The 15,793-nt window shown below is 37.4% G+C and overlaps 1 protein-coding gene across 1 annotated transcript in view; it reads left to right on the top strand.

Moving 5' to 3' along the window:
• Positions 1–15,793, top strand: part of Zmpste24 (zinc metallopeptidase STE24) — a 41,812-nt gene that overhangs the window by 3,203 nt on the left and 22,816 nt on the right. The window contains exons 3-5 of the mRNA XM_046468372.2: positions 9,268–9,354; positions 13,683–13,799; positions 14,467–14,619. Of these exons, the coding sequence (XP_046324328.1) occupies positions 9,268–9,354; positions 13,683–13,799; positions 14,467–14,619 (357 nt within the window). The remainder of the gene's footprint in view (positions 1–9,267; positions 9,355–13,682; positions 13,800–14,466; positions 14,620–15,793) is intronic.

Raw genomic sequence — 15,793 nt, 5'->3', positions numbered from 1 at the left:
CAGTCTCACAGTGCTTTCCTAACCTTTATTGTTGCTATTTTTTACCCACTTGGGACACTTTTATGTCATAAGCATGATCTGATATTTATGATTTCAGTAGCTATCGAGATCTAATTCACATTTCATAAATTCACCATTTAAAATGCACAATTCGAGTGTTTTATTATAATTATACAAATAGTGTGATTCATTACAACATTCTTACACACCACACATAACATAATTTGGTAAATTTTTTTTGCCTAGTACCTTCTGTTTTCTCCTCTCCTCTCGCTCCTTGGCCCCCTTCTTTACTGTACTAGCCTCTCTTTTTTTCTGAGATTCTCCTTTTTTTTTTCCTCTTTTTTTCTAACTCCCATATATGAAAGGAAACATATGACTTTTGACTTTCTGAGTCTGGCTTATGTCACTTAACATGATGTCCTTAGATTCCAGGCATTTTCTTGCAAATGACATAATTTTGTTCTTTATAGCTGAATAAAACTCCATCGTGGGGCTGGGGTTGTGGCTTAGTGGTAGAGCGCTCCCCTAGCATGCATGAGGTTCTGGGTTCAATTCTCAGCACCACATAAAAATAAAATAAAGGTACTATGTTCACCTACAATTAAAAAATAAATAAACTCCAGGGGCTGGGGTTGTGGCTCATTGGTAGAGTGCTCGCCTAGCACATGCAAGGCCCTGGGTTCGATCCTCAGCACCACATAAAAGTAAATAAATTAAAAATAGAGGCATTGTGTCCAACTGCAAATAAAAAAACATTAAAAAAAAAACTCCATTGTGTATATATGTCATATTTTCTTTATGGACACTTACAATGGTTCCAACTTGGCTATTTTGAATTGCACTGCTAAATACATGGGTTTGCATGTATATCTATAATATGCTGACATTAATTCTTCTGGATAAATACTGAAGAGTGGGATAATTTTGTTATTGATAGTAATGGGTGTGGAATAAAAGAATCCGAAACATATCGGGCATGGTGGCACACACCTGTAATACCAGTAACTTGTGAGGCTGAGGCCAGAGCCAGAGAATCACAAGTTTGAGGCCAGTCTGGGCAACTTAGGGAGAACCCTGTCCCAAAATAAAAAAGAAAAAGGGCTGGGGATATTGGTCAGTGGTAGAGCCGCTCTGGTTTCGATCCCTAGTACTGCAAAAAAAAAAGAAAGAAAGAAAAAAAACGGCAGATACATAACTGCATAGTCAGTTGAAATATGATGATTTTCACCTGCAGGTCAGTTGTGACAAAGGACCTTACTATGTGTGTTAATCTTTTTGTTGTTGTGCTATGCTGGAGATTGAACCCATGGCTTTGTGCATGCAAGGCAAGCACTCTACCAACTGAGCTATATCCCTAGCCTGCCAAAGGAATCTTTCTGAAGCAGTTTTGATCTTGTTATTCTATATAAAATCTTTCAGGGGGCTGGGGATATAGCTCAGTTGGTAGAGTGCCTGCCTAGCATTCATAAGGCCCTGGGTTCAATCCCCCGCACCACCAAAAAAAAAAAAAAAAAAAAAAAAGTCTTTCAGTGGTTTGCTGTTTCCATTAGGATAAAGTACAAACTTCCTGACTTGGTTTATGAGGTCCTTTTCAATCTGGCCATAGAGTCTTTTTTTTTTTTTTTTTTGATAGTTTTTTAGTTGTCACTGAACCTTTATTTTGCTTATTTATATGTGGTGATGAGAATTGAACCTAGTGCCTCACACATGCTAGGTAACCCCAGCCCTGGCCACAGATCCTTGAGGCTCATCTTTTTGTTCCTTCCCCTTGAATCTTCTTTCCGCTTCTTTATTGACGATCCTATACCGAGGTTGGCTTTCTAGGACTTGGCATGTGTTTTCATGCTGGTATCTCTGCCTAAGGTGCCATTCTCCTCATGTTTCATGACCACCTTCTCAGTGGAGGTTGGTTAATCCTTGTTCTTCCCTTAGAATCCAGCTGACTGAGACATCATCTCTTCTAAGAAATCATTTGAAAACTCCTTGCCCCTCAAGACTGGTCAGAGTACTTCACGTTGTATTAAATATACTTGTTTAATTGATAGATCCTTTTTAAAGAAGGGGTACTTTAAGGTCTGTTTATCATTTTATTCCTGGTGCTTGACATATATAATAAGCACAAAACTCATATTTAGTCATTGAAATAACAAATGAGGCAATTTTAGCAAAACACAGGACCAGTCTTACCTGCATGCTAAAAAAAGAGAGGCTATGTGTTATAGAGCAGTGTTTGCCATCCTTTTTCATGATCTCCCCTTCATTACCCCTCTCTTCTATTACACATTTTTTTTTTTTGCTAATTGCCCCCTTCATGAAATTTTAATATCCCAGATCTGTTTTTATACTGTGGGTGTATATATTTGTGCTTCATACATAAAAAGAGTAAGATTTTAGCTGGGCATGGTGGCACATGCATATAATCCCAGTAGCTTGGGAGGCTGAGACTGGAGGATGGTTAATTTAAACCAGTCTCAGCGACTTAGCAAGGCCCTAAGCAACTCAGTGAGACCTTGTCTCTAAATAAAATATATTTAAAAGGGGGGCTGAGGATGTGGCTCTATGGTTAAGTATCCCTGGATTCAATCCAAAAAAGAAAGTGAAATTTTCTTTTCTACTGTCAAGAAGAAAGTTCATGGTGTAGAGATTCTGAGTAACTTTGAGCTTTGGTGATTAGTTTGAATCTCAGCTCTGTCATACTAGCTTTGTGACTTCAGACATTCTAACCATTTCGGTGCCCCAGTTTTCTCATTCATTAAAGTGGTATGGGAATAATAGTTTCTCATAATATTGTTGAGAGGATTAATTGAGTTTATATATGTAACATTTACAGTTGGGGTCTGATCCATTGTTAAGTGCTCCATAGTGTATGCTAATAGTATGTTTGTCATCACCATTGTTCCTTCAGAACTCTCTCAGGTCTACCAGTTCTACAAAGAGAAAGATTCCTATATCTTTGAAAATAATTGAGATTGGCTACCATAATTGTTACATGAATTAAAGAAACAAAACTGTATTATAGCTTTGTTAAAATGATGACGAATTGTCAGGGGCAGTGGTACACACCTATAATCCCAGCTACTCAGGAGTATGGGGCAGGAGGATTACAAATTCCAAGTCAGCCCAGGCAATTTAGTGAGATCCTGTCTCAAAATGAAAAAAAGGAGGGAGAGGTTTGAGTTGTAACTCAGTGGTAGAACTCCCTTTTGGTCAGTCCTCAGTGTAGCAGCAAAACCAAAAGACAAAATTGTCTAGCTAGTCATAAAATTTTCCTTGACAGGGCTGGGGATATGGCTCAAGCGGTAGCGCACTCGCCTGGCATGCGTGCGGCCCGGGTTCGATCCTCAGCACCACATACAAAACAAAGATGTTGTGTCCGCCAATAACTAAAAAAAATAAATATTAAAAAAATTTTTTTTTCCTTGACAAATATGAAATTGTGATTAGATCCAGTTTATTAGAACTGCTTTCATTTCCTTAAGGTAATGGAAAATGACATACTGGAAGAGATAAATCAAATCTTGGTGTGTTTTTTTGGGGGGGGCGGGTGGTACTGGGGATTGAACTCCCAGGGACACTCAGCCTTTGAGCCACATCTCCCAGCCCTATTTTGTATTTTATTTAGAGACAGGATCTCATTGAGCTGCATAGTGCCTTGCTTTTGCTGAGTCTGGCTTTGAACTTGCAATCCTCAGCCTCCCGAGCTGCTGGGATTATAGGCATGTGCCACTGCACCAGCAAAATCTTGGTATTTTATTCATTTATTTGTTTGTTTATACTAGGGATTTAACCCAGGGCACTCTATCACTGAGCTACACCTGAATCTCTCTCTCTCTCTCTCTCTTTTTTTTTTTTTTTTTTTGGGGGGGTGTGTGTGTGGTGCTGGGGATTAAAACCTAGGGCTTTGTGCATGCAAGGCAAGCACTGAGCTATATCCCCAGCCCCTATTCCGGTCTTTTTTATTTTTATTTTGAGACATGGTCTTGCTAAGTAACTGAGGCTGGCTGCCACTACACCCAGCTAATTTGGTATTTTAGAAAAATAAATAAAAGATTTGGGCTGGGGATGTGGCTCAAGCAGTAGCGCGCTCGCCTGGCATGCGTGCGGCCCTGGTTCGATCCTCAGCACCACATACAAACAAGATGTTGTGTCCGCTGAAAACTAAGAAAACAAATATTAAAATTCTCTCTCTCTTTCTCTCTCTCTCTCTTTAAAAAAAAAAGAATCTATAAAAAAAAAAAGAAATAAAAGATTTGGAAAATAAAATTGCATTGGCTTTTTGGGCACACAGTCTTTTCAATATTGACTTTTTAATTATATTTTTATTAATCAAAGATAATTTAGGTATTGAGACATTGAAAATTAGTATTAAAATTTGTTTTCTTCCAACTAAACCAGGAGAGGTAGCATTATTGCAGATTATATTTGACTTTAATTAACTTATCTGCACATTTTTTTTTTTCTGTTCAGGGCTTTAGTAGGAATTCAGCCTTCAGAGAGAGATGGAAATAAAGCTAGTGAATTTAGACACTTTCCTCCTTCCTCTCTGGTGATTGCTTCATTTTTCTTTTTCTTTTAACTACCCCCTCTCCGCTGCTGGGCCAGGGCCTTGAGTGTGCTAAGCATGCTTCTACTATTGAGCAATATACCCAGCCCTGATAGTTGCTTCTTTGAAGTTCTTTAACTTACCCCATTGATAAACTGGCATGGAAAGCATTTTCAATCTCCATGGTTGTCACTAGTAAATAATTCCAGCAAAGATGGGCAGTCACTTGGTTATTATGGTTGGTGATCATGGGATTAACTCAGTTTTTTCTAGGAGATGATAGAAGTTGGGTGAATATGTATATAAAGTAAGAGGCTTGCAGTAAGCTGTGGCTTAACTAGAAGCAGTACTGATGGGCTAAAGCTGGGCACAGTAATCATGATTTGCACTTCATACAGTTTTTAAGTTCATTGTTTTGTTTGATGTTTACAACAATGAAATAGAATGGATAGGCATTATTATGCCTTTATAAGGAAGTGAAGGCTCAGAGAAATTAAATGGCTTAAATTAAGTGAGACAACTGGGTTTTAAACTCTGCTGATCTAAGTCTTTATAATTATATGAAAGAAACAATTCTTGAAACTCTAAAGATGATAACCTGAATGTGCCAAATTTATCTCTGGGGAATTAGTAGCTACATTTACCATTGGATAGGAAGCAAATTTGGTGTGACTTTGAAACTGTTCTTTTTAAAACAAGTTAATTGATTCCTGTTTTACATTGATAAAAATTAATGGATCTGCATGTTTTTGTCACAAAGGGTGAGATTAACTTAGACCATTTATCTTAATACTTTCTACCTGAGGAAATTAAGCAGTGGCATTATGAATGTCTAGCCTCTCTAAAGCAGACTTTCCCCCCCGAGTCACACAGATGTCAATAAAAACCCTGTTCAAGAAATGGAATGCCTGGGTGCTGTGTTGTAGGCCTTCAGTCCCAGCTATACTGAGGCAAGAGGATCACTTGAACCCAGAGAGACCAGTATGAGAAACATCAGGAAATGGAATGGCGGGGGTGGGGGCTGGGGTTGTGGCTTAGTGGTAGAGCACTTGCCTAGCAAATGTGAGGCCCTGAGATAGATTCCCCCCACCCCAATATATATATATATATATACACACACACACACACACTCAAATAAATCTCCATCAATAACTAAAAAAAAAAAAAGGAATGGCTGAGGAATAGAGAAGAGTAGAAAAGCTCAAATTGTTGCTTCTCTAATTTCTGTGTGTTTCTGTGTGAGCAGCTTTGCCTTTTGTAGCCTCATTTGTCTCATCTTTAAAATGAGAAGTGGTGACTTGGGAGACAGAGGAGGAAGATTATAAGTTGGAAGCCAGCCTGGGCAATTTAGCCAGACCCTGTCTCAAAATAAAATGGAAGGAAGGAAGGAAGAGATATATGATTTTACCCAGAGTTTCAGTTGCCTTGTCTATAAAATAGATTATTATACTCCCACCATGTCTGCTTTTCAAGACTATATCAATGTAGTATGTATAAAAGCACTGGGATTGCTTTTGTTAGGAACATTAATTCTTGTCCTAAGTCATTCCCAGGCGTGTGCTCAGTGAGATTATTAACATAGGGAAATGTTATAGTTCACCATGCTTGATTTCCTGGTCCCCAAAGTAAATTAAACAAAGTTTGGAACAGCAGTTTCCAGTTGCATTCATAAATCATTCAAAGTTCATATTTATTTAAAAGCTGGACTTTTAATAATAGGTGTTTTAGCCTTTCACCAAAAGCATTATAAATCCTTAATCTACATTATTTATTAGTGTTGGGAATAGGATAAAAGAAATGACAACCCAGGTCAATTCCCTTAATAACTGGAGCATATGCCAAATAGTAGTGCCAAATCATGTCTTTTGGGAACAGTGTTTACTTAACTGCCATGGTTGAGATAATTGTAAGGTGAAGATGCCTGGATATAGAGGTAGGGAAGCTTATAAAACAGCAATTTATTTAAATTATTTTTAAATGTTCGTTTCCATCAGATTCACCTGTAGCTGGGCCCCACTTCCAGTATCTGATTCCGAAAGTCTGGTTAGGGCCCAAGAATTTGCATTTCTAATACATACTGCTGTTGTTGCTACTTATGACTAAAAGTCAGACTTGAGACCTGTGATATTAAACCAGTCCAACATACTGGTAAAAATCGAAACAGTAGATAATATAAAGTATAGGTAAGGTTGTAGAAAACAGGAACACAAAGATGCTGCAGATGGAAAAGTACAGAAAGCAAATTGTGGGATGAAAAGTATAATATGATATCATTTTATGTAGTCTTAAAAATACATAAGTCACTGTATTATTCATACATACAAACTGGGAATGAAGGCATATACCTGTAATCCCAGCAATGTAATTACAAGTTCAAGGCCAACCAGGGCAATTTAGTGGGACCTTGTCTCAAAATAAAAAATAAAAGGTTTTGGGTATAGTTCACTGGTAGAGTGGTTTCAATCCCCAGTGCCACAATAAGTAAATACATATATAAAAATGGAAAGCATATCGAAAAGATATCCATGAAATATGATAGTGCCTAAATCTTTCAAACCAGGCCTTGGTATAGCTCAGTTATGGTAGAGCCCATGCTTAGGATGTACAAGACCCCGGATTTAATCCACAGCACAAAAAAACAAAATAACCCTCAAACCACGAGAAACCATGTCTGAATTAATAGAAATATTGTGCTGCTTTTTTAAAATAGTTTTAGGTGGATACAATATCTTTATTTTACATTTATGTGGTGCTGAGGATTGAACCCAGTGCCTCATGTATGCTAGGCGAGCACTCTACCACTGAGCCACAACCCCAGCCCCGAAATATTGTGCTTTTAAGCAAGGCATGTAATTAATCATTGCATTTCAGGAGTCCTGTCCAGAGAAAAAATAAATTGATGCCTTTTGACAAAATGAGGTCCAGAGATTTAGCATCTGTTGTGAGAAGTAGAGTTACTGTTTTATTTTTGGTGTCTGTGTATGTGTTGCTGGGGATTGAACCCCCTCATGGGTACCAGACAAGACCTCTACCACTGATCTGAACCCCCATCTCCAAAAGTCAAGTTTCTTAAGCACGCATTCTTTTCAACTTCTGAGCTGTTTCCTAGTTCCTGATGTTCTGGTGATTTGGTGAATGTCTGTGTTCACTAAATCTCCCAAGACAAGGGAGGTACTGATAAAAGGGCCTGCTCTTATGAATCCCTGACCCCTACCTCAGGATTCACCTTTTGCTGACCCGAAGAAGGCAAAGATATCCCATTCTATCCCATGATTTGGTAAATTGACTTGACTTTCTACTTCTGTATCAGTACTGACACTTAAGTAAGTCACAATGGCATGAACCGTAGTTCCATCTACTTCAGAGGCTAAGATGAGAGGAGAACTTGAACCCACAGGTTTGAGAACAGCCTGAGCGACATAGTGAGACCCTGTCACAAACAAACATACAAATAAAACTTTGTCCTAAATGACAAGGACTGTTTTCCTTTCATGGAAAAGGCAGTTATGGAACCATGTAGCCTGATTCAAATTCCATCTCCATCACTCATTAGTTGTGGGACTTTGGACAAATTATTTAACCTTCCTATATTTAGTTCCTAATTCATAAAGCTTTTATTGTGGTCTCTTGACAAAAGTTTTTATTTATTTACTTTAAACATTTTATTTATGGTTGACACATAATATTGTATATTTCTTTTTTTATGTATGTATTTTTAGTTGTCAATGGACCTTTATTTTATTTATTTATATGCAGTGCTAAAAATTGAACTCAGCACCTCATATGTGCTAGGCAAGCGCTCTACCACTGAGCCACATCCCCAGCCTTATTTTGTATTATTTATTTGTTTGTTTATTTGTTTATTTAGTTGAGCACAATGCCTTTATCTTATTTATTTTTATGTGGTGCTGAGGATCAAACCCAGTGCCTCACATGTGCTAGGTGAGCGCTTGGCTGCTGAGCTACAACCCCAGCCCCCTATTTTATATTTTATTAGAGACAGGGTCTCACTGAGAGTTGCTTACTGCCTCTCTAAATTGCTGAGATTGGCTTTGAACTTGAGATCCTTCTGTCTCATCCTCCGGAACCACTGGAATTATAGGCGTGTACCGCCGTGCCCAGCTTGGGTTTGTTTTTTACACAGCTTTACTGAGGTATAATGTACATACCATACAGTTCACCCCTGTGTAGTACACAGGCTAATAGTCTAAACTTAATGTCCCAGTGGTTTTTATTCTTTTTTTTTGGTACTGGGGATTGAACTCAGGGGTACTCATCCACTGAGCCACATCCCCAGCCCTTTTTTGTATTTTATTTAGAGACAGGGTCTCACTGAATTGCTTAGTGCCTCAATGATACTGAGGCTGGCTTTGAGCTCAGGATACTCCTGCCTCAGCCTCGTGAGCTGCTGGGATTACAGGCCTGTGCCATGACACCCAGCCAGTGGTTTGTATTCTTTTTTTTTTTTTTCCTAAATATTTATTTGTTTATTTTTATGTGGTGCTGAGGATTGAACCCAGTGCCTCACACATGTGAGGCAAGCACTCTGCCATTGAGCCACAATCCCAGACCAGTTTGTAAAAACACATATTTTATTCTAAATGAAGTAGGTGTTTTTTCTTCTGTAATTATTTTATCCTTTTTTCTTTATAAATGCTCTTATGTTACATGATAGTTTCAAGTACTGCTGAGATGTAATCAAAGTATGCTTTGTTTTGTAGCTTATTCTTCTCTTTGGAGGAATCCCTTACCTCTGGAGACTTTCTGGACGATTCTGTGGTTATGCTGGCTTTGGACCAGAATATGAGGTATGTGATTCATTAGCATATATTTGTCAAAATCCTTTTTTATGCTTGCAAACTTATACTGACGTTAACATTTTGGCTCCTACCATCATTAGGCTTGCTTCTCTGGCTGCACAATCCTTGTCTGCCCCTGTATTAGGATGATACTGGTGACTGTAACAAACGCCCAGATTTCAGTGGCTTATCACAATAGTTTTTTTTTTTCTCATTCATGTAAAAGCCAGGTGTATTTTTAGTTTGTAGATGACTTTATTCCATGGGTAAACTAGGGTCCAGTCACTTTTCATCCAGTGTCCTAGAGATAGTGGAGAGATTACCGTCTTCTTATTTTCCCTCACTCCCAAATCATGCCTGGCCTTTGCCATCACATTTCATTGCTGAACCTGTCATTTGGTCTACCCAGATGCAAGGGAGCTGGAAAATGCACTCTGTGCTTCTTAGGAATAACTCTGTGCAATGAAAAAAGAAGCATGAATTTGTTGAACCTATACTAAGCATGTTTGGGTCCTAAACATTTAGCAGATAAGACAGAAAGTTTGAGCTGCTTGAGTTGACCATCCACTTTTCTAAGAAATCTAGTTATTGGGTAAAGTGTTAAACATGAGACTCTCCATCTATAATAGATACTACAGCACTGCTTCCTGACTTCTACTTGAAAATTGCCAGATGTTACTTCCTTCCTGATTGTGTATTTGAAATCCTGAATCTCCTGTATGTGTAGGTATACTGGGTTTTAATTCAGCTCATTCTGTGTCCCTTTTCTGAATACCTTTTCTGAGGCAATCAGACTCTTTAAGACCTCTCTTTCCTGTGCAATCTCTCTATCTGCCCAAGTTTGGGAGTTTGATTTGTCATGTGGTATGAAAATTTGCTTACACATTCTCTGCCTTGTTTCATAAATTATTTGTGATGGTTTGCTTTATTTTATTTTTTTTGGGGTACTGGGGATTGAACTTAGAGGTACTCAACCACTGAGCCACATCCACAGCCCTATTTTGTATTTTATTTAAAGACAGAGTCTCACTGAGTTGCTTAGTGCCTTGACTTTGCTGAGGCTGGCTTTAAACTTGCAGTCCTCCTGCCTCAGCCTACCTAGCTGTTGGTATTACAAGCATGCGCCCACCCCCAACCAAATTGCTCTTAAGTTTTTAAAAAGAAAGTTTTAAAAAACCTCAGTATTTCCAATATTTGAAATAACAGGATACTAACAAATTTTATTTTTAAAATGTTTTCCTGTACATTTAGAGCTGGTATGATAACCAAAATTTTTAAAGATGATAGGAAAATCATAATTTTTGCATTGATCATTAAAATATAAAGATTGAGTTTGCATAGTCATTTTTATGCTTTTAGACTATTATGTGAAGCAAGAGTTGTCTACGTTCATTATGTGCATGTAAACATGTATTTATTTACTCATCTATTGGTTGGTTTCAGATTTTCCTTATTACATATAATGCTATAGTGCACATCTGTTATCTAAATCTTTATGCATTATGTATGAGTATTTATGGAAGCAACTTAATCAAAGGTTATATGCAATTAGAATTTAGATAGCTGCTGCCAAATTCCCTTCTAAAACAACTTTTTTGGTTTATAGGCTCTTTTGGTTTATAGTCTTCCATGGTGTATGAAGCATTAAAATAGTCTTTTCATGGATCCTTGCTAACATTTAGTATATGCATGATCTTTTTATTTTTGCCAGTCTAAAAGGGTAAAATGTGATGGCTCTATTACTTCATATAATTTATTACTGAATGGCAAAGTCAGAATATGAAACAACATAATAAAAGCATGCATGTGAATATCCATATAGATGCTTATTTATTTTTTTCTTTTTCTTTTTTGGTACTGGGGATTGAACCCAGAGACCCTTTATCACTGAGCCCATTCCCAGTTCTGTTTTTTTTTTTTTTTAATTGTAGATGGACACAATACCTTTTCTTTGTTTATTTATTTTTATGTGGTGCTGAGGATCTAACCCAGTGCCTCACATATGGGAGGCAAGTGCTGTACCACTGAGCCATAACCCTAGCCCCAACCCCTAGTTCTTTTTATTTTTCATTTTGAGACAGGTCTCACTAGGTTGTTGAGGCTGACCTCAAACTTGGCAATCCTTTTGCCTCAGCCTCCAGGTCACTGGAATTACAGGTGTGTATCACCATACTCATATACCCATATTCATATAGATTTTTTTTTATACAACTGGTATCCTATGATGAATATTCAGATAAATTTGGGGGTTTTTTCAATTTTTTTAAATTATAGTGGTGTGCATCCTTGTACATACATCTTTGTGAGCATATTCTACATCTCTAAAAAGTCTGAAATATATTTTTTATATAGTATATACCAAAATGTCAAAAGTGGTTTTCTTTGAGGAGAATTTGATAATTTTTTTTTTTTTTTTTGGTGCTGGGGATTGAACCCAGGGCCTTGTGCATGTGAGGCAAGTTAAGCACTCTTCCAGCTGAGCTATATCCCTAGCCCCAATTTTAATTTTTGTTTAGTTCAAAAAAATTCGGCAATGAGCATGCACTTCTTAAAATCATTTTCTACATTAAAAAGAAGAAGAAAAGGAGGTTGATCTCAGCTTATCCTAGGTATAGGCAGTATGTGTTTTGGCAAAAAATTCTGCTTTTCCAAACTACCAACAAGGGTCTCATAATCAGTGTCCTTATTTGTGGACAGTGAGATATGACCTGACCCTTCTCAGTAAATAATGGACTTTGAATGCTTTGGAGCTCTTTTGCTGTTATCATGAATTTGAGGTGAAATGAGTTGGTTTATCTTCAAAAAAGGGCTGCATTTTGCCATTACTAAAGATGGGTTGGTCTGAGTCATTCCCCTTCATGTTATAGGACTTTTAAATGTTCTGTGTCCCATTGCCTTGAGGTGTTCACTGACAGGAATAGAGCCAGATCTTGTTGCCTTTGAGAAGCAATGGGTTAAAACCCTTTTCCCCCACTGCATGGGAGTATCCTGTCCTAGGATATTTTTTCCTTTCTGGGTTGGTTTAGAAATCTTCTGAGAAGGGCTGGGATTGTGGCTCAGTGGTAGAGCACTTGCCTTGCTGCATGTATGAGGTCCCAAGCTTGATTCTCAGCACCACATATAAAATGAAGGGCTATTGACAACTAAAAAACTATTAAAAAAAAAGAAAAGAAATCTTCTGAGAAAAGCTGCTGGTTGTATACTCTGCACATTTCCCCCAGGGTATCTTTCTGTCACGATTCCTTTATCAACTTTTGTGAATGTTAGGAGTAAACCGTTCATAAAGAGGAGTAATGGAAAGAAGCATTTGAGTTCAGATTATGAAAATCTTTAGATGTACAATAAATTTAACCAGCCAGAAGTGCCTATAATTCCAGCAACTCAGGAGGCCGAAGCAGGAGAATCGTAAGTTCAAGGCCAGCCTGGGCACCTATGTGTGACAGTCTCAAAATAAAAACTAAAGAGGACTAGGGATATAGCTCAGTGGTAAAGTGCCCCTAGGTTCAATCCCTGGTACAAAAAAAAGAAAAAGAAAAGTAATTATTGAGGGTAAGTTTTTGCATTTTGTCTTTTTTTTGTGTGAAAAACTGGGTTTACCCTACCCTTTTTACCCTGGTCCAGATTTTTTAAGTCTCCATTTTAAGTTTCCCTTCCTGATCCCAACCAGACCTGTCATCTTGTCATCTTCCACACACTGGGTGTAACTTTCTCTCTCCATACTTTTTGCAAATTGCTTGAAATTCCTCCTCTTCTCTCTTCTTTCCTGTCCCAATAATTTCTTTCTCTCCAGAAAGGCATCTCAAGCCTCATTAGCTTTGTAAGCCTTTCTTGAATTCATCAGCATGTGTTGCGGTCTCTTTATGAATTTTTTTAACCACTTTATCTATATGATTTAAGATTACTTTGGTATAGTGCCTATGTAATAGAAGAGTAATTGTTTTGTTCTTTTACTCCTTCCCTTGAATTAAACTTTTTCTGAGGATAAGGGTGATATTTCAGTTTGTGTATTAACCTTAGGATCAAGCACATTGCTTGGAATAGAATGAATACTCAGCAAATATTTGTTGATTTGCTCCCTAGTAGTTTATTTGAAGAATGAATTACATTAACTGCATTCCCAGCTACTCTGGAGGCTGAGGCAGAAGGATCCAAGTTCAAAACTAGTCTTAGCAATTTAGTGAGATCCTGTCTCTAAATAATAATTGTAAAAAAGGACTGGGAATGTAGTTCAGTGGTAATGCCCCTGGATTCAGTCCCCACTACCAAGTCAGGTGGGGTGAGGAGGCCGAATTATATTATATTATTAAAAACTGCCATTATTTTTTTCCTGTGCCTAGATCACTCAATCCTTGGTGTTTCTGCTGTTGGCTACACTTTTCAGTGCATTGACTGGTTTGCCATGGAGTCTTTATAATACATTTGTGATAGAAGAAAAACATGGTTTCAACCATCAGGTATAATAAAAAATACAGGATTTTTTTAACGTGAAAATGTTCTGTGCTTTTGTTTAGTGCTGGTAATAATTTTAACATAATTTGCTACTTTAGAGAATGAATTAATTGTATGATAAAGATCATAATTTAAAATAAAGTCTCGTATATCGGGGCTGGAGTTTTAGCTCAGTGGTAGAATGCTTGTCTAGTGGTAGAGTGCTTGTGAGGCACTGGGTTCAATTCTCAGCACCACATATAAATAAATAAAGTAAAGGTCCATTGACAACTAAAAAAAAATGTTTTAAGTCTTGTTATGTGGCTGGGGCCGAGCACTTGCCTAGCATGTGTGAAGCATTGGGTTCGAGCAGCATATACAAATAACATAAAGTCATTCTGTTCATCTATAACTGCAAAAAAAATTATGAAAAAAAAGTCTTGTTATAAATTATTTGAACACTAATGTTTAGTGTTTTTCAACTAGTAACATTTAAGTGAATTTATCTTATGCTGTAAAATGCAGAAGATTTACTTATTATCTTAGGCTGCCTAGTGTGAGTCATATAATACAGTCTCACTGCATGTTAATTTTAAAAATTGTTCTAGTAATGTATCCTTTGTATTCACTTGCTGGCTATTAAAAAAAGCAAAAAGTTTCTCAGTTTCTAGTGGTGGTATTTTCTTTTTTTAGACTTTGGAGTTTTTTATGAAAGATGCAATCAAGAAATTTATTGTGACTCAGTGTATTTTATTGCCTGTGTCTTCACTTCTGCTTTACATTATTAAAATTGGAGGTGACTATTTTTTTATATATGCCTGGCTCTTCACATTAGTTGTTTCTCTGGTGAGTAAAATACTTAATTTTCTTTTACAAAAGTTCCTTCATGATATCACTGTGATATAATATTCACTAGCATGTTAACAGTTCTTAAGAAGAAGATGAAATATATATAGGTGCTCCTATAAATTTCCCTCTGGGCAGGCACAGTAGTACATCCCCGTAATCCCAACTACTTGGGAGGTTGAAGCAGGAGGATCACAAGTTTGAGGCCAGCCTGGGCAACTTAATGAGAACCTGTCTCAAAATAAGAAGGGCTGGGAGTGGAGCTTTGTGGAAGAATGCTTGCAAAAACAATTTTCCTTGATTTTTGCTTTTGGGTATATAAATGGAAGAGTTGATGGACTATACATTTTCTTCTTTTTACGCTGACTCTTACAGATCCTAAAAGCTAGTTATTGATCACTTTTAATGATCCAGTTACCAGGCAATTCTGGGTTGTGCATTCGTGAGTTGCCACCAGAATGGATGACTGAATGTGATAATTTAATGACTTTTGACTGAACCCCAGGGCCTTAAAATAAGCAAGGCTCTTTTGAAGAGAGATTTAAGAGGGACAAGAGAAAGAAAGCATACACTTAATATGGCTTTCTTCTGCCTTCACTTTTTTTTTTGCCCCTCTTCTTCTCATTTTCCTTCTTTGCTTCTCCTCTCCCTTCTTTGCTCCTTCTTCCCTGTTCTCTTTCCCTTCTTCGTTTTATCCATTCTCCTCTTCTCCTGTTTCTCTTCTCTTCAATCCCCCATTGCCACCTCCTCTTCTTTCCTCTCTTCTTTCTCCTTCCCTTGTTCTCAGTTCTTACCCCCTCATCATCTTTTCTTTCTTTCCCATATGCTAAATTGCTTCACAGCACAAATATGACACAATCAAATAGCTTGCTCACAGCCCCCAGAAAATATCATCTATCAGTTTTTCAACTTCGCTGATGATGATGTTTATTTTAATCTGAATTGCATAGTGTTCATTGCTTTACTTCCCACTGGTGGGATCAGTATCAGAAAATGGGTGCAAAGCAGATTTATAGATACGTATGGCAAACTGAACTAAGAGGAAATACAACAGAGGAAATATTCCGGAAGTGCCTAAACAGGTACTGTTTTAACCCCAGTAGACATTTATGAATTGTGGGTAATTGATTTTAGCAGAAAAACCAAACAAGTAACAGGTCTGGTAACAATGTAC

The sequence above is a fragment of the Marmota monax genome, unplaced genomic scaffold, assembly GCF_021218885.2.
Source record: "Marmota monax isolate L192 unplaced genomic scaffold, Marmota_monax_Labrador192_F-V1.1 WCK01_AAM20220418_F8-fsc00008, whole genome shotgun sequence".
Classification (NCBI taxonomy): Eukaryota; Metazoa; Chordata; class Mammalia; order Rodentia; family Sciuridae; genus Marmota; species Marmota monax.
Note: the sequence above shows the minus strand (reverse complement) of the source record. Positions and strands in the feature narration are given on the sequence as shown.